The 24,875-nt window shown below is 43.5% G+C and overlaps 1 protein-coding gene across 5 annotated transcripts in view; it reads right to left on the reverse strand.

Moving 5' to 3' along the window:
- The window catches only part of NCAM1 (neural cell adhesion molecule 1), a 948,636-nt gene that overhangs the window by 224,325 nt on the left and 699,436 nt on the right, over positions 1-24,875 (reverse strand). For 3 of the 5 annotated variants that reach the window (XM_069614260.1, XM_069614258.1, XM_069614262.1), the window contains exons 7-9: positions 24,172-24,335; positions 23,127-23,269; positions 1,932-1,961 (exon numbers count right to left, since the gene is read on the reverse strand). In XM_069614260.1, coding sequence (XP_069470361.1) covers positions 1,932-1,961; positions 23,127-23,269; positions 24,172-24,335 — 337 coding nt within the window. The remainder of the gene's footprint in view (positions 1-1,931; positions 1,962-23,126; positions 23,270-24,171; positions 24,336-24,875) is intronic. The other 2 variants (XM_069614259.1, XM_069614261.1) reach the window with 1 other exon arrangement.

The following is a 24,875-nucleotide window of genomic DNA, read 5'->3' on the forward strand; positions in this document are numbered from 1 at the left end:
TGCGAGGACCCCCTTCAGGACAACGCTCCAAAGTCTGTGCTCACTGTAAAGAGTGATGAATGTGTTAGCACAGTACGTGGACCAGTAGCCCCTTCCCCACAAGGTTCCATCAGTAAGAATCTTAGAAGAGCGACGTGCATGTAGAAATAAGGTAATGGACAGACACCCTTCAGATGACAGATACTAGAACATGCATGTTTTCTACAGATGGCTGTCTAGTGGTTACACTGCTCAGGTAAGGAACTTTTAAATCATAAAGGGTTTGAATAGACTCTACTCTGGCAGCTCCAAGTCTGTGTAAATTGCCTTCAAACAGTTTGGGGAAGGCTAGAAAGAATGAATTGGACTATATATATATATTTTTCTGAAGCCCCTAATTACATATATTCCTGGGTCGTTTTTCGATGCTGCTAAAAGCTACATCACAGCGATGCATTACAGAGAACCAACCTGTTTGAAGCTCTGAAAGCTGTTCAGGAGGGCAACAAATACAGCCCCAGCATCACTAGCAATGTCCTGCAAAATCGTGCTCCCCCCCATTGCACCAGAAAGATGTAAGCAAACATAAATCTGTCAGGGGTAGTAGGGGGTATTCCAGAGGGGGGAAATCCACAAGCAGGAAGAACGTAACCTTTTCTTCTGTGGAATGTGAGCAGATTTAGGAGGAGTCTGGATCGGGATATTAAAGGTCGAGAAGGAAAGGGTCTGCAACTCTCAATGGCTTCCTGCATTAGTTATTTGGTAGCATGGAGAGTGAAACACATTACCACTGATAGTCCTTTATTAGAAAAAGAGTACACAATGAATATGGTGAAATGGCATTCATGAGAAATTCTGTAGGCTATATTTAGGGAACTGCTACACCAGAATTACAGACAAGACATGATCCCTACCTGGTGACTTCCACAAATAAAAACCTTCCTATGTTTCATAAAAATAACATCTTCACTTAAAAGCACTTCCTTTCATAGACCCTGCATCCTCAGCAGACACCAGATCAAAGATAAATGAATTTTAAGATTTACACACTCAAAACATTTCCTGCAAAGGAACCTGCAAGAGATAGACATGAAATGTGATACAATGATTCGTCACCCAAAGAATATTATGACTCTTCCTAGGATTAGTGCCAAAGCAACAAGTTGGGTTGGATTCTAGAGAAGTTAGTGCACATGTGTAAAAATAGGAATTTGAAATGACTTATGAATGGGCACAAACATGGAGAACATAAATCCGAAAGAACTAGTACCTGAGGAAACCGTCACATCTGTCAATGACTCAATGAAGGCTCTAGCTTATCTTAAAAGCCACCCAAAAGTTCCCCAACAAAAGGATGTGCAGATAGAATTGATCATTTGTGGACTAAACAGTGGGCTCCACCGCCAGGAACGGTCAAAGCTTTCATTACATAAACTCACGTGTTTTGAATGGTTTTGTGCCTTTCATCTCAAGAAAATATCGCCTGATAAATGATTGCACATCTTTCTCGTGGCAACGCCCTCACTGGAAGGGCGAATACTACACGCTTGCATAAAAGCATGTAAAAGTTCAATAAACACATTTCTGCTACAAATCAATATTCAATAATCTGGACTATGTTTTGATATTATTTAAAGTTAACAGATATTGTAGTCAGAAGTTCAATCTGAATTTGCTAAATTGCAATCTATTTCTGGTTTAGTTTCCAACAGCGGGATTCTTGTGTGGCAGTATCGAGTAAATGTACATTCCCAATACAACACAACTTGTTTGCTTGACATGAGATATTAGACTAGGCAAAGCAATATCTACAACTATTTGCTTATCTGTTAAACAGCTTCACAATATCATGTAGCCGCTTTGTGTGTTAGATTGTCTATCAATGATTAGTCTTTAGGTGCAGTGTTTTACAGTTAAAAAATAGTGTCTCTATTTGTGATTGACAAGTGTACCTTTTGTTTCTCTGATCGAGTCCACGAAGCCTGGAGAAAACAGATATAAAACACAATAGAACAAAAAAAAAAGCAATAACATGTTCACAGATGTTATTAATCTTAATATTTGTTTATATATGCATCACACTGCATTGCGTGCACATGCAGTTACAGAAGGAAGGCTCTTACTAAGCCAATTTTTCCTGTTTTATCATATCAATTGATTTTACATTTGGATTCTTTTCTATAACCAATATGAAAAATGAATTTTCTGAATTCAAGACAAATATATTAAGTTACATCTTTATGTGAACTAACTTTTAAGTCCACAAAGGGTCTTTCTCCTTCCACAAACCGCCACTTCAATAAATATGTCCTAAGTGACACAGAAATAAGTATGCAAGACCTTATTTCTTTTGCCGGAGATATTCAGAGAAACGGTTTGCCAGCTTTAAAATCAGCAAATCTTCCACTAGTGGATTACTTAAGAAAATACATGAATTTACAATTTTTGCACTTCAACCGCGAACGCTTCATGCACTTTGGTGACACATGCATTAATTCCTGTCCATTAGCACAGTTGCCATTTTGTGTTTCAAGAGGAGAAGATGGGTAGGTCCTTGTGACAGCAGGGAGGACGCGCACAGAACTCAGAGGTCCACTCTTTGAACACATACCTCATGATATATGCAAACAAAAATAACAGGACATGTAGTATGAAAGTATGCACTTGGCTGTTATTTAGCCTTCACTGGTGGGTTTGCCTGCCACATGCACTCGCCGTTTTGTATCATTCATGATAGTAGAAACGCTGACGTCAACACGCCATTATCAAGGATCATAATGTAAACATCTTATCATGTCCTCCAAAGTTAAACTCTTTTATGGCATTCAACTCAGCATTCAGGTTTTCTCTGTTATCTACTTAACACTCCAACTTCCTATATTGACTGTGGTAAACAGTAAAGGAGGATCAAGTGAATCTGCTGACAACCTCCAATTATGACTGTTTTTAGGGATGTTAACAAAGAATGCAATTTGGTGAAACAGCACTCTGAATTCTGTTCGAACTGATAACCGGTTCAGTTCCCTTTGTCGAAAGCATCTCTTGTCGTTTTCAAATCTTTTACAAACTCTTGCTAGAATCGCTCCATGAGATCTACCTTTCATTTTGTTGCTGGTAAAAGAGGCGATTCTAAGTCAATAGTAGTCCCCTTCTAATTCACAAATAATAATAGTAAAGCGCCTAGGTACAGAAACTGATTCACTACATCTTACACGACTCTGCGCTGACACACAACCCCCAACATAAACATGGTTCTGAAATTTAGTTTAAGATAAAAGCAGAGTTTATTAATCGAAAGAAAACTGACTGTCTAAGGGAAGCTACATTCCTACATGGATAAATAAATATTATGATTGCCCCTTATCGATATTGACTGAGTAGGAAATCATTGACTTGGTAGAATTAACTTAATTTTGGGAGATAATGCAGTGAAGGAACAACTACGGCTTTCAGTACAGAGGACGACAGCAAGGCTTTAAAGAATTTCTTTCACACTGTGGCAATGACCCCTATTACGGTGCAGAGCACTATCATGTCAAATTGTTGGATAAAATAAGGACTGCATGTTTTAAATTCTCGAGCTACTAGGGTCACTATCTTGAGTGCATAGAGTGCAATACTTTGGTAAAGATTCAGAAGCAGAGGTGTATCCCCCACTGTTAAACAAACAGTAGAACCTGGAAATTCTCTACGGTTACCAGATGTATGGTGTTGAGACACAAGAGGTACAAAACACCTTGTCACATGTCAGTAATGCAGCTGGCCTTTAGTGAGATGATACAGGGGTGATTCTTCTGCCTGCTGGCAAATACGATCTTCGATCAGTCAATATATTTCTGGTACAAAGTTAGATGGTCCTATCAGGTGTGCATGGAAAATGTGACCTTTGTGAACACGCATAGCTGTTCCTCCGAGACAAATTAGATTCAGAGACTTGTTTACAATTGAATTCCAAGGAGTGGGATGTGTATATGAACGTGGAGCTCAGGAGGCAGAGTTAAGTCAACACACAACATTTTATGTGCCTTGTTTGTCCGGAGAAGACTTCCACCTATCGTACATAATGACATGGTCAGGTAAGGAGGTTTCTTTACTGAATACTGTCATCAACTTTCCTTTTGTTAGATGGTTACCTGGTTCCCTGCAACATCATCTTCGTTCTGAAATGGAGGAAAATGTTTTGAGGTTGTGTGCTCTATTCTTTTCTGTACCGAAGAACCGATCAAACTAAGAGAAACCAATATGATGCCTGGATTTGAAGTAAGGTATTCATTACTAGACAGCATCGGCACAGGGTGTGGACTGGTGGCCCAAACAAGAACACTGATCTTGGCAGGATCAAACCTTGGCCAGAGCATGTACTCTTTCAAATGGACTTGGTCAACTGAGCAAGTGAAGTACTGTACCAGAAGGGCCCTTCGCATGTAGTTATGTCTATGCCAATGTCTGGACTTTAGCATGATCTAACATCAAGTCTTGAGCACATGTCCTTAAGGTTCTAGACAGTTCACAGGATTGCCACAGATGTATGAAGATAGCAGGCAAATGAGATGCTAATCATGAAACTATCGCTGCTATTGAGACTGGGCCAGCAGATCAGTCGCAGCTGCTTGAAAGAAGACAGGTTGCTGTTGATGGATAGTGTTACTGGGCAGAACTAATGCAGCACATGAATGCATTAAGGTACCAAATGAAGTACCATAAAGTATTATGAAATATTATAAATCTTACCAAAATTAACACACTTCCAGGCAACTGCCATGCTCTAAACAGTTGCATGCCTCATGTGGCAAAGCTACCCATTTACTCAACAGAATAGTGAACAAGGTCGAGAGGCTTTTGAGTTGATCCCTGCTCATAGGGTACTTCTTGTATAAGAAACACTTATTTTTAAAACGCCATCACACATCATTTCCATTATCTTGTTTTACTTCATGGCACTAAAATTGCACATTTGCTGTAAACAAGTCCTTATTCTGAATCTGAGATAATACAAAGTTTGTTGTGGTTTGTCCTATGAACTTGGTTGTGTTCAGCACCCCCTATGTAATGCTATCCAAAACATAATTTCTGTGAAGAACCATTGCTAAGAGAAGAGTTGCTCATCTTCACTGCTTCCGTCACTTCCTCTTTTCACTGCTATGTCATTTCACCACTAGACACAGAGTTCTAATAAAGAACTGGATGGTCCAACATTCCACCAGGAACGGTGTCAGCCCTGGAAGCCATGGCAGCTCTTCCACCAGCATGGGGTCCATGGCTGCTAAATGAATGGAAAACGGCAGCCTCACTTTTTGCTTTCAGAAAGTATGGAATGTTAGCCCACTAGTTATTTATTAGAGGTCTATGCCACTAAATCACTTTCCCTTTCCATTGTTACATCTCTTCCTGTCTTTGCATGTTCATAGTTTTGCTTTTCAAAGGAAGGGAAGATAGTTTAAGATAGAAATTCTATATAGCATGGATGAATGAATGAATGAATGTGGAGCATGTGCAAAATCTGCACTTGGCCATGAGGGCCTTTGTCCTTCTAATGATCGATAAATGATGATAAGTTTTCTACAGTGATTTTTTACACATCTAGCTTTTAGAAAAAGATCTGTTTTAGGTCTATAAATAAATACGTCATCACATTATAAGATCCTCCACGCAATAGGATCTCAAATGTTGCTGTTTTGCCTAATTCCATGTTTATTAAACTTTGCACTGGTTTATTGTGCGTTACATTTCTAATTATGCATGTGGCAGTCAACCGACCAATCCAGCAAATACCCGGGTTACACAGTACACAACTTCGAAACTTCGAAATGTAAATACAGGTGACAATTTGATGGTACAACATTGTGGGTACAAGTAGAAGATGGGGAGACAGTGGGTGCATACACCACGGACTTGGCAAGAAATAGTAATAGAACAGGTATTTTCCAAAACACAGATCTGGCTATAAAGTTAAAGTAAAAAAAAAAAAAAAAGGAAAGTAATTATTGGTGATGGAAACATTTTCATTGTCGTATATTACAAAGCATTCACGCGAGGTGGTCTTCACTAAAAAAGAAAGTGATTCAAGAATGAATGCCCATTTACAGTTAATATTAAGTCTTGTTGCCGGTTAATGAATCAGGTGACACTTGGGTAGAAAAGTAATCTTTTATTCACAGGATAATGCTCACAAGAGCAGAATGGGTGAAGTCTGACAAAGAGTCAACATCACAAGCACACCTGCTACATTTTCTCGCCAAGTAATGGAGAACTAAAATGAGGAAGGTTTAAAATGGAATGACAGTAGGACCTCGAAGTCAGCTATGTCCTTCTTATCTTAACAGCCTGTCGGCAGACTTTTCAACAATGAAAAGGTAACGGTTTTAAAGTTGTATTTTTTTGGTTTTCTTTTATTCAAGAGGTTGAAACACCATGCATCTCACTTTTTGTTGGTTGCCATTTTTCAGCCTGACAAGTCATTACAGAAGGAGAAACGCCATATGCAAATCAGGCATCATCCCACTCCAAAGAGGACAGTTCAGCCCAAAATGCTAGGTCACATCACTTCTGCACAAGACCGAAAGCAACCTCAAAATATCACTGGGCACAAGAGGCTTGAGAAGCACGCCTTGGCAGATCATAAGACTTAAGGTGACAAATGCAACATGAACAGTGATGGATGAAAGGATTGTAATTCATCACAACCTTTGGATTGGATCTTAGCAGCACTCCGAGCCATTATTTTTCAGTCTGCTATTATATAAAGGGAAAGACCAATTTCAAATTAGGCTTCGTCTCACCGCATAAGTGCAATCCAGCCAGAGCTGTGAAATCACATCCCTTTTGCACAAGCAATCACAGACACGGTTTTCCTAAAAGAGTAAGCAGTGATGAGCAGCTTCTGCCTCTAGACACAGCAGGCCCAGGAGCGGCGCTTGGGCATTCCGGTCACTTAGGGTGACGAATGGAACTTAAGGGTGATAGATGGAAGGTATGCAATGAATGGCAACCCTGCAAACCGTGATTGTTCAGCCTGCCACGCCAATACAGAAAGGGAAAGACCGTATTCAAATCAGGCTTGGACGCACACCAAAATGGGCATTATTTCATGGGATAGTAAGATATGCCAAATGGGCCCTTACTAGGATGCACCCGTCTCTGAGTTATGATACTTTGTCAGAAGAGCATCAATTCTGTTTCTACCCCTGTTGTCACTTGCACTCAATGAAATATGCTTGTCATAGCTCCAGGCGTCTACAGAACTCAAATGTCAGGTACTGAATCACCCATTGGCTTTGCTACATTTGTTTGATTGTAAATGCTAGGCAATGTCACATCTGTTTACTTAAAGTAGAAAGCTGACACCGCGCTATAGGGTTCTCTGCGTTTTGGAGGACTGCACATTAGCAATTTTAGAGAACGATTGTAATCTGGAATGTTTCTTGCAAGCATCAGGAGTGACTCATGGTCTTATTCAAAAGGCGTTTTGGGTTACTTCTGAGTGTCTGTCTACGCAACAAATGTATTGTGAAATTGAGTCTGTAGTAGTAGCTGTCGTAGGTCCTCGTTGGCCTTAGAAAGCAAGAGACGTACATGGTCCCAATCGAGCGTATGTTTTGCTAATCAGAAAGTTGCAATTGTTTCAGCAGGCTGTCATTTTCCTGTCGATGCTTCCAGCAGCCACTGCAACCCACAGCTCTTGGCAACACTGCAGTTCAGCTTGTAGCAGAGCAATACACGGATGTTACTGCAGGATTTATCTTAGACATTTTAAGCACTGACGTTTGACTTAAGCAGATCACAAAACAGAAAACACTCTTTCGGTAATAAAAACAAGGGATTTTGGGGAGGGGGGGTTGTGATGTTCAATGTGTTAAGGAAACTAGAGTGTTAGGGTTTATTCAGCATAGTATGCACAGTTACAGCGTTTTTTAATTCAAGTAATACTGACATTTTCACTTGTGAAAATGTAGCTAGGACCTGTGTACTTTAATGTTCATTTGTACAGAAAAACACATTTTAAACATATATTGTGTAGTCTCTAAGATCACGATTTCCACCATTATAGTATCTCGGTCAAAGTCAAAACTAGGCCGGGCACATTTCGATATTCCCAGAGTTGGAAAGGATCAAAGCCATGCAGAAGAGTACATTCGACACTTCAACAATCAAGTTTCTCGTGTCTAGAAAACCGCTGCACAAGTGGATGCCTTTGATTGATTGGTGTGAGCCCGAGAAATCAGGGCCACCCACAACACCCTAGTGACATAAAAGAGTTACACAGAGAAGGCCTGCTCATGCCATCCAAATCAGGCCAGAAACAGGAGCTGCAAAAGCAGAAGCTGTGAATCTGCTGCACGGTCCGAAAACACTGAGTTAACAAATTAAATGAAAAAGGGAGGCTTAATCGTCCACGTGCACACAACCTGGGTACAGGTGTGCCCTGCCAGCTAAACAATCCCACTATCAAGTAACGAGTCTTCATCATAGGGCTGAAGGCGTAATGACGTAAGGCTACCTCCGATGTGCAAGCAGACCCTTAAGAGTGGTGCACTGTTCTACAGGTGCTCAGATCAAGTCTTTCTGGGCCTGGTTCTCACACTGGAATCCTTCCCATACTTATCATGCTCTGAAACTACTGCAGTGGTGATGTGGGGCAATATTAATGCATATTAACATACATGAAGGAGACTCATAAGCATATTTCAGGACACTCAAAAACACAAAACTGACTTTGCCTTTGCGGTACAGAAGCTTAGCATCGAGAGAGGGGGGTAATCGTGGAAGAAAAAAACGAATGCACAGTGCGATAAAGTGGTTAGCGTTAAACTGGTACTTCAGTGATTGTGGTTGACTCCATGCTGTTCGCCTAATAGGCCTTCTCCTACTCCAAGAATGCATTTTCATTCTGAACAAAGTTAAAATCCTTGCTTATGTTAAATCCAAAAATATCGCTATTCTTGCTTCTCAATCCTATAGTTGCCGTTTGAAACCTTCAAAGAGGAACAAGGAAAGAGAAACATATGTTTATCGTCTGACGCCTGACCTTGGGCAGGCACGCTGCACAGAGGAAAATAACAGTCCACTCCAAGCCGTGGTACCCTCGGGCTGTAATTCTCAACAGAACCACTCTTCCCTTTAAGCCTCTCTACAGACGCTGCGCGACCTCAACAACAACCGCTCCAGACTAAACATGAACTCATTATGGCTATTGAAGACTGTTTATTCTCCTAGGTTACCCCCCACCATCCTCCGGCGGGACTATGTATTGGGGTGGACAGCACTGGCGGCAACGACAAATCAGGCTGATGCCATTGAGGTACATGACAGTCCGAGCACTTTACCTAAGGGGACAAGGCTTTGACAGCTTAAGCGTTCTTCAAACATATTTATTGCCACTAAACCGAGATGGCACTAGACAGTAGCAAGTGATTCACCATTTGGCCCCTTCCCGGCTTAGCGCATCCATCGTAGGCCTGTCCCACGACGCAGAGGGCAAACAAACCGCCAGAAACCCATTCAAACACTGTACCTTCTGGGTGAGAATCAGAAATAGCACAAAACCACAGCAGTGTGCCTCTCATGCCTGCACCTCCAAAATGGCAGCGAAGGCTCGTCCTGTTTAAGGGCTCTGAGCCAACCGGTATGCGACTTCAACTCCAATTAAACACTGACCAATTGCTAGCGGAACCTAATAATAAGCACCCGTTTCCTTCCACGGAGTCTGCGTTCTGCTCACCTTCTAGTGAGGTTGTGTCTCCAGTGTAAAGAGGTCACATGTACATGATTAATATAATGACGCCCTTAAAGATCCGGAGCAGGCAACTGCCTCCTTGCGCTCCATTTATTCACCCCTACACTGGGATCACCTACCATTTGTTCTTTTGTCCTGCTAATCACTCCCAGAGGCTGACAGAAACCAAGTCACCCTGACTGTTACATATGTTATGCATTCACAGTGTTGCAGCCACAACCTATGCAAAAGATCAAACATGGAATGAAATATTACCAGTTTTGCCTTCTAAAGCTGTAAGGTGACACCGTGCACCTATACGTGGTTTCTACAAACCTTGCTAAATTGGCCTTGGCGCCTTCCCGCCAGCAATAAAGCTCTGACAAAGCCTACCAAATCTCCCAAAATTCCCGAGACATCCTTACCTTTCAGCTATGCTGCATCCCACACATTACCCTTAAAAATATAGCCACTCACTTTCACCTTGACACAGGAACTTACTCTACAGAGTTTCCTGAAGCAATAATTACACAAGCAATTATGTGTCTGAAAAAGTCACTAGCAAATGTGGGAGAAGGGATGTATGGAATGTACAGTGTGTGTGTGCGCGCACGTGCGTGCATGGGTGAAGTATATACTGTGTGTGTGTGTGTGGAAGGGAGAATGTGTGCAGGCCTCGCAAAATCTACTTGACTGCTAGCATAGTTGAGTCGTTTTTGTGAAGGTCGAGTACCATTTGAATGGTAGCCAGACCTTGCTAGCGAGTTCAATGACATTCTGGGATATTTTAAACTTTTATTTGACATTTCCTGCAATTAAACTTTGTTCTTAGTAAATGTCAAATAAAGGTTTTACTGTGTGTGGCTGGACTCTGGGTGGCCGCTGTGGGAAAATCCGAAGAGTGCTTATCTTGACATGCACCATTTTACCGAAAGCGCTGGTAAAAAATGTCACCCGTCGCCATTGGCCGAATGCATTTCTCCTAGGTTGAGTAGGCCAACTAGGTTACTCATCCTACAGGTGTCGAGGAATTTTAAAGAATTTGCTTGGTGTGTGTATGCGTGCATACGTGCAGATTTCAACTAAAAGCCATGGATGTGGTAAAGCTTGTACTCCATTAGTAAAATTGGGATGTTTGTAATTTGTCCAACTGTGGGTGCATTATTATTTTAAAATACTAATGGATAATTAATCAGGCGTTATTGCTGCCTGCACCCCGAGGACTGCTCTGCTCGCCGTGGGATAGAATTATGAAATTCTCCCCGATAAAGGTACATCCCTTTCAGCGTCTTGCGTTGCTTCTGAAGATCAAAGGATCTCCAGCTAGCCCATGCATCCTCAGAAATAATAAATGCCCCCGCCCACTTTCACAGACTTACACCACTCCCGAAAGATCACATCCATGCTATCAATGCAGGCTAGCACGTATTACCCGCCGCTCAGGGGCACTGTGTGGTCCCCAATAACACTGCACTATCACCCCCTCGTCTACGCCCGCATTAGTCCTGTCCAAGCCAATCAGATGGCCGGGAATCAAGTCCCTCCCGTTTGGCGATGGGTAATAACTGCAAATTCCTCTCCAACAACAGCACCACTGACTACCTCACCCACATGAAGAGTGGATGCCAAAAGCGCTACCACCCAAGCTCCCATTCTAGGCACACCCAATCTCAAGCAACAAGGGGCTTTAAGAGGCTTTAGAATGCAACCCAGAAATCCTGTCATTCAATGAAGCTAATGACTGCAGGCTCAGACCGCTAGAGGTATAAGCTGCTGGTGCTCTCTCTAACAGGCCTGAAGAACTTGGTGTTTAGGGTTCTCGTGACTTAACAAAACTGATGAATTCTAGGAATCATTGCAGAGATTAAAGGAAACCACATAAATGCTAAACCTGAGCTGAGCAGTGAGAGTGACCTAATGTAAAGTGATGGCCTGAGATGGCAGCATGAAACATCCACGACAGCTGCGGTGGATTGGACTTCTGAGTGCAGATGTGCTCGGACCAGCTCAGTGCTCCTTCTCAATAGTGGCAACAGCAATCACAAGCTGGCTGATGCCTGGATCTCATCTGCATGGCGCTAATGGTCACGTATGCACACCTCAAACTAACCTTGCTGTTCCAAGATCACTTGATGCCAGCGTACACATGAATCCATCGGTGAAGGGAGCATAAAGAGCTAAGTCACAATGCCACTGGTTTGCGCAAAATGTGATGTGTGGGCTATAAAAGGGCAATAAGTGGTTAGGGTATAATGGTCCACCTTGTAAGCTACACCGTGTCAGCGTGTCTTGGAATGATCCCTTTTCTCTGGATTTCAAGAATACCTTTGGTTTTCAGTCACTAGTCATGGCAATAGCGGAAACAACTCATACTGAAGGGGTGACAGGGGTACAGAACTTGGAATGCGCCCAGTGTACACTGGTATAGTATATTATAGTATATAGTACGGTACTATAGTGTATATGTCCACGCAATGCAAAAAAGAGGCAAATGCCCATGCGACAAGCAAGGCAGTCGCAGAATTTGGCAAAAGGCATGCGCCAGAAGCAGTGTAACTCTCCATTCTCTTTAATTGGAGTACTTCCCACAGGGGACACAACAAAGGGGACGCGGAGGACTGACCTGCTGTCCTCTGTCCAGTTCCGTCACACACAAAGCACTGTCTGGTTGCTACATTTCACGGGGCACCCTCCCTCGAGACACATCTCTGCTATAAGGGGCCGTTGTTAAATAGACAATGACGCGGTGCTTGGACGGGACCCAAGCACAATGTTTTGAAGGTTGAGGCTTGGTGCTACGCTAAGCCTGACCCTTCCCTTTGGAAGACACCGTTTCAAGAGGAAAGCCTTTTGTTCTGTGTGTGTTAATTGTAGGTGGCCGACAAAAATGCGTTCCAAATTCTAATGAGAAAATGGGTGCGTATCTTTACACTGTTTCCATTCTGGATTTAAAACGAACTGGCAGAGAGCAAGGATGGCGTGTGCAGCATTAATGTGTAAGTGCAATGTTAAAGCATGTGCCCAGTAGCCCTGGTGTAGGAAAGAGTTTGTACTCGCAGTGAACGCAATGCATTGGCAACCTCGTGGTCACACTGCGTGTGTATGAAACATGGATGCAAACTGCACGGGAGCTCTGGGGGCGCAGCTTGCCCTCTATGAGGATGCAGCCCAACCGGAGGCCTTGCCGTGCTCACACCAGCCTGGCCTCCTCTGCACAGCGGGCCTGGAGACCTACCCCGCCAGACCACCAGACTGCTAAAACCCGTGTGTGATCTACCCATCCATTTACTCTGATGAACAGCACTCTCGGGGGGCCACAAGAGCAAGCAATACTGTGCTGCATCTTACGGGGCATCCCTTCCAGCCTCTTGTGTGAATGCAAAGCTTGTGAAAGGTGCCACACTAAGAGCACTGCGGGTGGAAATCTTCGGCATGCAGGTGCGCTGCCTGCATCTACATCGGACCTGCAAGGGAGGCTCACAGTTGCACTCCATGGCCACCTCCTTAACCTCACTGCTGAGACTTCGCACAGGAGCGCCTACTGGTTGCTTGGGTTTTTGTGCGGCGTGGATACATACTCCTGAAAAATTGTCTGGGACCATAAGTGATTTCATGTTGACAGCTGAACAAAGCGTCACATTTTGATGCAAGTAGAAATCTTGCGACCTGTGAAACACCCAATGGTGAAAGAAAGGCCCAATAAACCTGTGCCATCTGCAAAACAACCGAAACCCAATTGTTTGCTGAACACCACCTATTGCTTGGCTAGGCCCCGGAAGAGCAGAGTTTGAGGTCATCAACTGGGAATGGTTGCTTGCTGGACACCACCTATTGCTTGGCTAGGCCCCGGCAGAACAGAGATTGAGATCATCAACTGGGAATAGTTGCTTGCTGGACACCACCTATTGCTTGGCTAGGCCCCGGCAGGAGAGATTGAGGTCATCAACTGGGAATGGTTGCTTGCTGGACACCACCTATTGCTTGGCTAGGCCCCGGCAGGAGAGATTGAGGTCATCAACTGGGAATGGTTGCTTGCTGGACACCACCTATTGCTTGGCTAGGCCCCGGCAGAACAGAGATTGAGATCATCAACTGGGAATGGTTGCTTGCTGGACACCACCTATTGCTTGGCTAGGCCCCGGCAGGAGAGATTGAGATCATCAACTGGGAATGGTTGCTTGCTGGACACCACCTATTGCTTGGCTAGGCCCCGGCAGAACAGAGATTGAGATCATCAACTGGGAATGGTTGCTTGCTGGACACCACCTATTGCTTGGCTAGGCCCCGGCAGGAGAGATTGAGGTCATCAACTGGGAATGGTTGTTTGCTGGACACCACCTATTGCTTGGCTAGGCCCCGGCAGGAGAGATTGAGGTCATCAACTGGGAATGGTTGCTTGCTGGACACCACCTATTGCTTGGCTAGGGCCCGGCAGAGGAGAGATTGAGATCCTCAACTGGGAATGGTTGCTTGCTAGACACCACCTATTGCTTGGCTAGGCCCCGGCAGAGGAGAGATTGAGATCATCAACTAGGAATGGTTGCTTGCTGGACACCACCTATTGCTTGGCTAGGCCCTGGCAGAGCAGAGATTGAGGTCATCAACTGGGAATGGTTGCTTGCTGGACACCACCTATTGCTTGGCTGGGCCCTGGCAGAGCAGAGATTGAGGTCATCAACTGGGAATGGTTGCTTGCTGGACACCACCCATTGCTTGGCTAGGCCACGGCAGAGCAGAGACTGAGGTGCTCAACTGGGAATGGTTGCTTGCTGGACACCACCTATTGCTTGGCTAGGCCCCGGCAGGAGAGATTGAGGTCCTCAACTGGGAATGGTTGCTTGCTGGACACCACCTATTGCTTGGCTAGGCCCCGGCAGGAGAGATTGAGGTCCTCAACTGGGAATGGTTGCTTGCTGGACACCACCTATTGCTTGGCTAGGGCCCGGCAGAGGAGAGATTGAGATCATCAACTGACAATGGTTGCTTGCTGGACACCACCTATTGCTTGGCTAGGCCCCGGCAGAGCAGAGATTGAGATCATCAACTGGGAATGGTCATCGGAAGAAGATAGCACATCTCCTGCACTCCACATGTATTCTCACAAGTGCTAACAGGTGATTCCGCAAACAGTGCCAATTCCATGCCATCGTCTCCCACGGGGCTGGTGTGCATATATAAATATGATGCTCCTTGACTGAGCAGAGCAAATGAGTTGCTGAGCCTTGAAAGCCATGCTACATACACAACCAGATCTCCTTTTCACAAATCTCAATGGACCTTTACAGGAATGTGCGTATTGCACTGTGATGAACCTCAAACTGGCATGTGTTGCAGATATATCCGTGTCAACCCCACACTGCCATTTAGCCAAGGAGTGGGACCCAAAGGGATGCATGGCAGCTGAAGCTCTGCACCACTAGAAACTAAAAAAGGGGTAAGCAGGCACTGTACATTCCAGCTCTTGCCTTTAGCTCCTTTCATTCTACCAAACGCACTGGCTACTGCCTGTGTTTATATTTCTGTTAGTGCAAGCATACTACAGACTAGATAGGATACGAAAGCAGGACAACAGTTTGCCCAGGAGCTACACCTACTCAGATTTCCCAATTAATAACAATTTGATACAATTTTAATGTTTCACAGATGTCTTTCTGTGCTAGCTCAATATTCCTAGAACGTGAGAGATAGCAGAAAATGTGTGGGAGTTACTGAAGGGCTTATCTACAAGTAGAGCCTCTGAGGAAGCAGGTAAAGAAGTATAAAACGGCAAACGTTACAGAAGGTTGTATATACAAGCAAGACCTCTGAAGGAGCAAGTAAGAGTCAGTATCAATCGCCAAACTCAGTTACAGAAAGACTTAACTACTGGAAGGACCTCTGAGTGAGCAAAGAATAGCAATACCAATCAGCAAACTCAGATACAGAAGGGTGTGCCTACTGGCAGGACCTTTGAGTGAGCAAAGAATAGCAATACCAATCAGAAAACTCAGATACAGAAGGGTGTGTCTACTGGCAGGACCTCTGAAGGAGCATGAAATAGCAATACAAATCTTCAAACCCGATTACAGAGGGGCTTATCTAATGTTAGGACCTCTTGAGGATCACCTCAGTGTAGTATCAATTGCCAACTCGGTTACAGAAGCGCTTACCTACTGGCAGGACCTCTGAGGGACCAAATAGTAGCCATATGAATAAGCAAACCCGGTTACAGGTGGGGTATCTACTGACAGGGCCTCTGAGGAATAAGGTAAGAGCAGTATCTATTGCCAAACCCAGTTACAGAAGGACCTATCTAGTGGCAGGACCTCTGAAGAAGCAGGTAAGAGCCGTATCTATTGCCAAACCCAGTTACAGAAGGACCTATCTAGTGGCAGGACCTCTGAGGAAGCAGGTAAGAGCCGTATCTATTGCCAAACCCAGTTACAGAAGGACCTATCTAGTGGCAGGACCTCTGAGGAAGCAGGTAAGTGCCGTATCTATTGCCAAACCCAGTTACAGAAGGACCTCTCTACTGGCAGAGCCTCTGGGGAAGCAGGTAAGAGCAGTATCTATTGCCAAACGTAGCTACAGAAAGACCTATCTACTGGCAGCGGGCCTCTGAAGGAGCAGGTAAGAACAGTATCTATTGCCATACTCAGTTACAGAAGGACCTATCTACTGGTAGGGGGCCTCTGAAGGAGCAGGTAAGAGCAGTACCTATTGCCATACTCAGTTGCAAAAGGACCTATCTAGTGGGAGGACCTCTGAGGGAGCAGCAGGAAAGAGCAGTATCTATTGCCAAGTTCATTTAAAGACCTATCTACTGGTAGGGGGCCTCTGAGGGAGCAGGTAAGAGCAGTATCTGTTGCCAAACTCAGTTACAGAAGGACTTATCTACTGGTATGAACTCTGGGAAGTAAGTAATAGCAATGTCAATCGCCAAACAGTTAAAGAAACTCCCATCTACTGGAAGGACCACGTGAGATAGCATGTAGGAGCAGTATTAATCACCAAAATCAATCATATTTTGCTGTGAATGTGAGTGCTGTGCGAAGGCAGCACTATAAGAGGAGTACTAAGAGAGTAGGATAGAATTTCATTTACACAACTTCTATTTTGACACGAAAATACGTTGATTAATCTTTTCATCGCCTAAGAGTCAGACAGCAAGTATAAATGATGCCTTTCATGTTTTCAAACGTTAGAAAACCAAAGTCTAAATAATAAAGACAATAAATAATTAGTACAGCACATTGAGAAGATGGCACAATTAGCCAACACATAAAGGACACTTGAAAGAACATTAGTTCCTTTGGCTGTCAAAGGATCAAACAACCCATGTAACATTACTAAACCAACGTAAGAGTTTTTCAGGTAAACAAAATCGAACAAGGTGCATGAAAGTTTCAAAAATAGTTAGCAGTTTTGAAGGGGCAATTGGTTGAATAGTCTACCCTGGTTTAGGTCTGCCTGAGATCTGCACTATGATAACCGACTCACCCTATATAATTATGACTTCCAGTGCGTGCTATAAAAGCCGGGTAGCAAGACATAGTATTTTACTTTTAAGATATTATAACTGGGTATCAAACTAAAATAATCTATTCAGAAATCTTTATAAATGTGTCTTGTATTTACATTTTAAAAATCTCAGTTTGCTCTCTATCATTCTACGCGATTTATATTTCTTAGGGTAGTCACTTATGAGGTTGTCTCTTTCCTTGACATCTTCCACCACACATCGCAACTATCTCAATGATGTGTAACAGTGCGCCTAGTCTTTTCCTTTAGTACTTAGCTATTGGTGTTATTAGTGTTAACATCTATTTCTGCTTCCTGACTGACCTTGTTACTGCCTTCTCAGATCGATCACACCAGACCTGTATGCTTCAAGGCCTAATCTTGCTAGACGCTTCGACCAACCACTTATCACATTCACTGATCACTACTCCCACGCACCCAAATTTGCTACCAACCACACCAGACCTTCATGAATGAAGGCTTCATGCTTACTATACTTGATGGTACCAACTTCAATTCATGTTACTTTAACACATCAGAGCTCTGTTTGTGCTCCATCAAAGCACTTGCTTATAGCACAACATATGACAGTACTACCCAGTACCTCTTCATTGGAAGCCTGTTCTTAGCCTTTCCTGGAGCTTCCTATGGAGAAAACTCTTATGGTTCTCATATCTATAGATTCAGCTGATGGAATTGACTTCTCCAGATCCAGGAGGTGAATAGTGCCTTCTGTTATGTACCCATGTAACTCCATTCTTCGGCCGAAGGTAGGTAGATGTTCATTGGTATTAAAGAATCAGCAAGGTAAGCTGACAAATGCCAGATTCATTCCTTGCCTCCAATTTGAGCGTAGAGGTAGAAATATATGTTGTATGTATTTCAGGTGGTTAAAAAGGGCACAACGGTGAGAGTTAGTTCAATCACTCAATATCAGGTTCCATATCAGTTTCGATGATGGGTACTAGTGTAAGTACTACATTTTAAACGTTGAGTCATAAGTTTAAAGGACACTTCTAATAGACCAGTAGAAGCCAGATACACTTGTAATTGTAAAATTGACATGATAAGGAAAACCCTAATACTTATTTGATTACAAGTCATTAAGCTCCAAAAATCTCCCATAAATGTCTCAAATCCTAAAAACTGTTCTGAGAAAGGGATTTGTCTCCCAGCTTGATGATCAAAGAGGAATTTAAAAAAATCTACACATTAACAATGGTGAAACCAGTGTCTGTTGAAAGGCAAAATCAGGTCTGTGCTCTTTCTTCAAGAGGGGTAGGACGTAGGATGCAAGAGAAGGCGATGTGGCGCTGAAATGATTACTCATTTGAGAACAGTGCCCTCTGGCTCCCAGCAACTAAGGGGGCCTGTTAAGATGGTGGGTGTATCTATTAGCTTCAAGATTGAAAAAAGACTAAATGAAAAAAACGACTCTACAAATAAAGAATGGTGAAACTTGTGGCTGTTAAAAAGGCAAGACTGGCTTATGATCTTTCTTCAATGGGTGAAGGAGATAGGATAGAGATGAAGATGGTGTGGCACTGAAATGATTTCTCATTTGGTAACAGTATTCGCCAGGCAACTAACAGGGACGGTTAAGATGGTCGGCCATGCAGTGCAAAAGACTTGCATTAGACTCCAAAGACTATTTTTCCACCAGACAGAACGGGTTGTCGCGTGACATTTTAAAATCAACATGTTAGCTCACTGCCTAGCCATTTACCTATTGTCCATGGAAACCTTCTTATGATGAGTTCAGGCACAGCTATGCACTGTTTCATGTATTTTGGTGAGCGTGAATGAACAGCACAACTTATTCTGCTTTCTTCCCAAACCAGTAAGAGTTCACTTTAGATATGTGTCACCTACCGGCAGCCACAGATTCCAATCCTGACATGGCTAACTCAGGCCTTTCTCCATCCAAGATCAATTAATCGAAATTTGCTAATACTAAGACAATGAATCGTGAGGAACTCAGCACAAAGTGCCATATCAAATGTCATCTGATTGTTATATTTCCTGCCAGAATAGACCAAGCGCACTCAGTCAGAGGCAAGCCGGACGCCATAACAAATGGCCATGTGATTTGACTGCAATGCTGCCCTGCACTTCCTGCTTCATGGTCTCTAGGTATTCAAAGATGCCTTAGAAAGCAACTTTCAGACACAAAAACCTTTCTAAAATGTTTTGAGGAAAGCTAGACAATGCGTGAAATGTCTTTGCAGAACACATTAGCTTTCAAAACTTTTAACCCAATCTATTTCTTTAAATTACATTGTGATTGTTGATTGGCCAAATTTCACTCAACGAAAGTGAAATGAAACATACAGGATTGGCATAAACTGTGTGCAGGATGCACAAGAGCGAGAAAGGCACCTTGCAATGAATTCAAGCAGGCTTAGATTTAGAAGATGCTGCTTTGTCCTTCGCCATCAATGTAGATGTAGCAGGAAAGGCTTCTTTCCATGTTCTTTGGCACGTCACGCACTTTCTGCACTGCGCGAACAGGATCAAAGATGTCACGCCATATATCATGGAGAGGGGTCTCTTGCATCTAGTCTACACTATCGGCGGAGAAGGGTGGTGCGTGCACGCTTAGTAGTGTCGAATGGTTCATGAGAAGTAGGGTGCGTTGCTTGGGCAATGTGGAGGCAAACGGCCTATGCCTGTCTGCAATTCAGAGCACATTGGGGAGGACCTGTGCGGAAGATTAAGCATTGCGACAACTTATTGTAATTGCCATGTGTAGCCTCAAATTTCACAAATGTGACAACACGTTCGATAAGTGAGACAAATGTTATTTATTATCCATCATTCAGCAGCAGCTTCAGCAACATACTAGTAACATACTAGTGTGAGCATAAACATGTAGTCGTAGAGTCACACATGTAAAACAACACATGGGAAAATTCACACAAAAAGAGTGAGGGTAGGCGTGACAAATATTCTAGCCTTCCTCACTCTCGTCTCACTTCTACATGTATGACATTTGAAACTACATATGACAATATAGTGGTGTGATGCGTAAACCGCAGACTCGGCCTCCCCAAGCCAAGATACTAATGAAAGCCACCCTTTCTAGCCATTATGTTCGCCACTACGTGAACTGATGTGACCTACTCTCAGCATGTAGTCACTACCATCTAACTGCTGGCAACAACTCCACCAAAGAAAAGTCTTCCACCTGAAAGTACATTTGGAGACAGAAACCATTCATCAAAACTGCCAATTATTTTTGCCTTTAGAACAATGAACTGTGGTCCACAATACAGCCATACACAAAGGCTGTAGTGCTTTTGTGCATACTAACAGTGCACAGTGCATGCATACAGCACCATTGAGGAGGTAAAGACAGTCCAGCCTTTTTCCAGGTCTTTCGGACGCAGGAGACCCCCCATTCTTCTCCCCCATTCATGCACGTATGATGATGTCACTGGTATACAGCGCTGATTGCATTTGTCATAGGACCACACTTGTGTAAGAATTACGGAGGAGGGACTTCTCCTCCGTTTGAGTTTGATCCAATCATGTTTTTGCTTTCTTGGAGAGACTAGCGTTGGATCTGTTGCAACCAGAATGACAACAACACGTCTAATTTTCATTTAAGGATGTAATGGCGAAAAATTGTGTATGGCTGTCCACCCAAGTGGTCTCACATATATGGTTGAGTCTGAAACACTCTGCAAACATTATTTTAGGATCCTCTCTTAAGGGTCATTTATAATTATTATTTATAAATGGACAATCGTAATATGCCCACAGTGGCAAAGAGGACCATAACCTATTCATTATTAAGATGAATTATTAGGATAAAGGGTGACACTGAAATGTCACTCCACGGGCACTGCATTCAAACAGCTGAGAAGCACTCAGTTAATGTGCCTTCATCAGGCTGCAACCCAAGGAGATGAATAAACTGCTAACTCTCCCAGAATAAACGCTTAGGCTAAGGGGCTCTGATGGAAACCTTTTGGGGGACATCATCTTGGACTTTTTAAATTTACAAATTAATGTTCAAAATGTGCACTATTAATTTTTTCCAAAATATTTTCATGTTTGTTTTTTAAGTTAAAAGCATATCTATTTTATGCTGACTTCATGACATGATAACTTGCAGACGTTAAGAACTTAACCAGGAACCAATTGTTCATACACGTTTGCAGTAATTCTCTTACTTTTTGCATAGGATGAACTTACAAGGAAACATTCTCAAGCCCGGTGTTACTTGCTTTGGGTTCTAATGTACTGGGCATAATGGAATCTGCATATTTCATGCACAGCATTGATTTAATGCTTAATTCTGCAGAGCAGGCAACCACCATTTAAATGGACTGAGTACCGACTTCTGACTCCAATCCATAGAACTTTCAGCAGCATGTGTTAGCTACATCTCCCAGCCAGAGCTGGCTTTGCTAGCCAGGGAGGTCTGTGGCCACTGACACTCCCACGCCTTCGATATTATTGAGATGACTTGTGACCACTCACATCTTTCCAGTCATGGCTGATCCGCCTGCTGACGTTCACGCGGCCACTCAGCGAAGACCCTGAACCTTAAAAGGCAAAGGTGGACGATGTTGCAGTGGAATTAAAGGGCAACCAGCCACCGCCCCAAAGCAAGTGTGTGCCTCGAACCATCGCAGTCCATAGAAACTATGGTATTGCTGATGTCCCTTAGCGAACATTATGGACTGGCATCTACTCTTTCTGTGAGTGGCAATGCCTCTTCTCTGTCCAAAAGAAACCCAAAGCCATCCACTGTCTCAGTCTGGCCCCGTCTTGGTGAAAACAGCATCCAGTGATGGTGTAACCATGCGGGCCAGCCCAGTGCTCGGTAGGCCCTCACTCCCAAGGACGTCAACCGCTCCATCACTGCTTTGTGAGCATCTCTAGCATGGAGACAAAGGTGTTCATTAGTCATGATACTGGGCAAGACTGGACACTCTCCACACTAGGTGCCTTCAGAGCACATCACTTTGAAAGGCCAGCACGAGCTCAATAGATTCGAAACCAGACATTCTGCTTTCTTGACTCTCATTATCAATAATAAACATGATCAATTATGCTTCTTGTAATCGCGCTTTCCATATTTCCAACATTGTAAGTAAATATCAATAGCAGGACTCATGCGCTGTACTCTAGAGAAGCTTTGAAAAAGGGATTCCTTTGTCACTGTAATAGACTGACTTCGACACTCTGAACTCCCTGGCACTGTGCTTTACAGAGATTTATGGTGGGGTGGGCACTAGTTCTGAGGCACTTATATTTCTCAATGATAATTAGTGCACCTGAAATTCAAAATCTTAAGAAGATAGGGTTTAGGCCCACAATTTTTCCACTGAGCAAATTGGCAAAGAAATAATTTTTTTAAAAGGTAGTACTGATGTTTAAAATGCAGTACTCCCATGCCTAAATCGTGTTCTGTCAGTTGCTGTCATGCTGGGTCATGCTGCTGTTTGGTTTGGTTACTGTCAGCGCTCTAAAATGAGAAATGGCACTAGTTCTTCCAAACGCCAGTAAGTGACATCATCATATTGTGCCAAGAGATCTAAAGGGCAAATCAACTCACCATTTCAGTTGGAAACACATTTGACCCTCCTTTGCACCGAACCCGTTGTGGGATAATATCTTCATGTGCACACTTGAAAAAGCAAACTCCCAGAAGATGGGCACACGCCTGAAAGCAATGGTGCACTCAAACAGCAATGTTACCACTGGACTGATGCACAGTGATGACATCAGTGTTTGCTCCTCTTCTGTTGGGCGTAATGCACCTGAAATCATCAGTAAGGGTGTCAGCAGTAGGACTCGGCTCGGGTTTGGTGCTGGCAAGCCCACATTGAGAAAGACTCGAGGGCGCGGTAAACTGAACGGTTACACCGGGGAGACATGCAGGAGTTTGCAACCACCACCAGAGCCTTCCAGTGCATTATACCTTTTCTTCGCTGCTGATGTTCCTTGTCGCCATTCTCCAGGTGATGCTTGGTGTGGGGTCGCCTGTGGCCTCGCACGTCAGAGTGATCTGTTCCTCCAGTTCCATGGCTGTTTTGTTCTCCACATATGTGATCTTGGGCTTTGCTGAAAAGGAGAGTAGACAGCTCCAGTTTAATTCAATATATACCCACATTTACAGGAATACACAAACCTGCAAGCACACGCACACACGCGCGCAAATCATTTCTACCGAGATCCCATTCAGGCCAAATCCCGTCAATTTATGACATATAGCCTGCCGGTCAAGTGGCACAGCGAGTAGAGAGCTTGCTTTGACATCCGTGCAGAGCTTGCACGCAGGTTCGAAACCCGGCAGGGCCAAACTCAACCTTTCATCCTTCCGAGGTCGATTAATGAGCACCACACACAGTGGGTAATAAGCAGCGCTCAGATACCTGAGGGTTCGTAGCGCTATATAAATGCCAAATTATTATTATTATTATTAACAAGACACATGAGGGGGAGATAATTTCACCTGTCTAAACACCTAGCGTCGGAAAAAGAAAACCATGGCAACGCCTAAACCCCGGTGGTGATGCCCTCAGTGATCTGGTGCAACACGTCTTTACCTGAATGCACACTGTGTCTCACTGCCAGAGTGCATTCATCAATGGCCACTTCATGCAACTTGGTTTCCATCGACTGATCTCCCGATGCTGCCACCTTCTCATGTTTCTATATCCTCGTGATGTGTACAGGTCAGGCTTACATTCCACTGTTCCAACGTACAAACTGCATAGCTGCCCTGGAACTGGTATTCATGGAGTGATGTTTGCAGACACAAGTATGGGTGCCCTAACTTCTCCAGAAAATAATAAATGGCCTATGCTAGTTCTACATTTTGCTTTACATATAGAGGAAACATAGAAATGTAAGGAAGGGAAACATACATGAAAATTAAGATATTTGAACTGTTTTTCTAGAGGGAACGTGTAAGAAAATGTTAATAAATATGGCTTTTGGAAACACCAGGCTGGCCTCATTACCGTAGACTTTCAGGAGAATAGATGCTTCTTGCTCGCCGGCCTTATTCTCTGCAATGCAAGTATAATCCCCTTCATCGCTCTTGTCCACCTTGAAGATGGTCATCTTGGAGCCATCTTCGGTGAACTTGTATTTGTCACTGTCTTCTTCAATCATTTCACCTTCCCTGCAAGGCAAGTAAAAAACAAGGGCAAGAGTAAGAAAGCAAAAAGCTGTGAATTTTGGAAACCCAACATATCAGCCTACTGACGCACAACAAACTCACACAACGCCAACCCGCAATTCCCAACACAATTACTCCACACCACCTATTCAAGAAGCTCACAACTCAAGAACAACAAACTCAAACACCCTCTCCATAACAAGCCAAAAAAAAACAAAAAAAAGGCGGACTACCAGGACACATTGACGCCCAACCAGGAAGGCCTGATAATCCAACACCACCCAACAGATACCTTCAAACTAAACTTTTCAACATTAATCTCTGACCACCAACCTCACAAAACCAATTCCTTAACAACAAACATCCAATCACAACCGTATAACAGCAATCCCAAACACAAACTCATCAAAAGCTATATCTCAAAGCCACATTACAAGTATCCTTCATGCCAACTCTACCTCTAATATTCCACCGAAACGAGACCCACTAACGGCAAATAGTAACAATAATACCTACAACATTAATCCACCAGCATCAGCCGCG

Source organism: Ambystoma mexicanum, chromosome 9 (assembly GCF_040938575.1).
Source record: "Ambystoma mexicanum isolate Mex_15411 chromosome 9, UKY_AmexF1_1, whole genome shotgun sequence".
NCBI lineage: Eukaryota > Metazoa > Chordata > Amphibia > Caudata > Ambystomatidae > Ambystoma > Ambystoma mexicanum.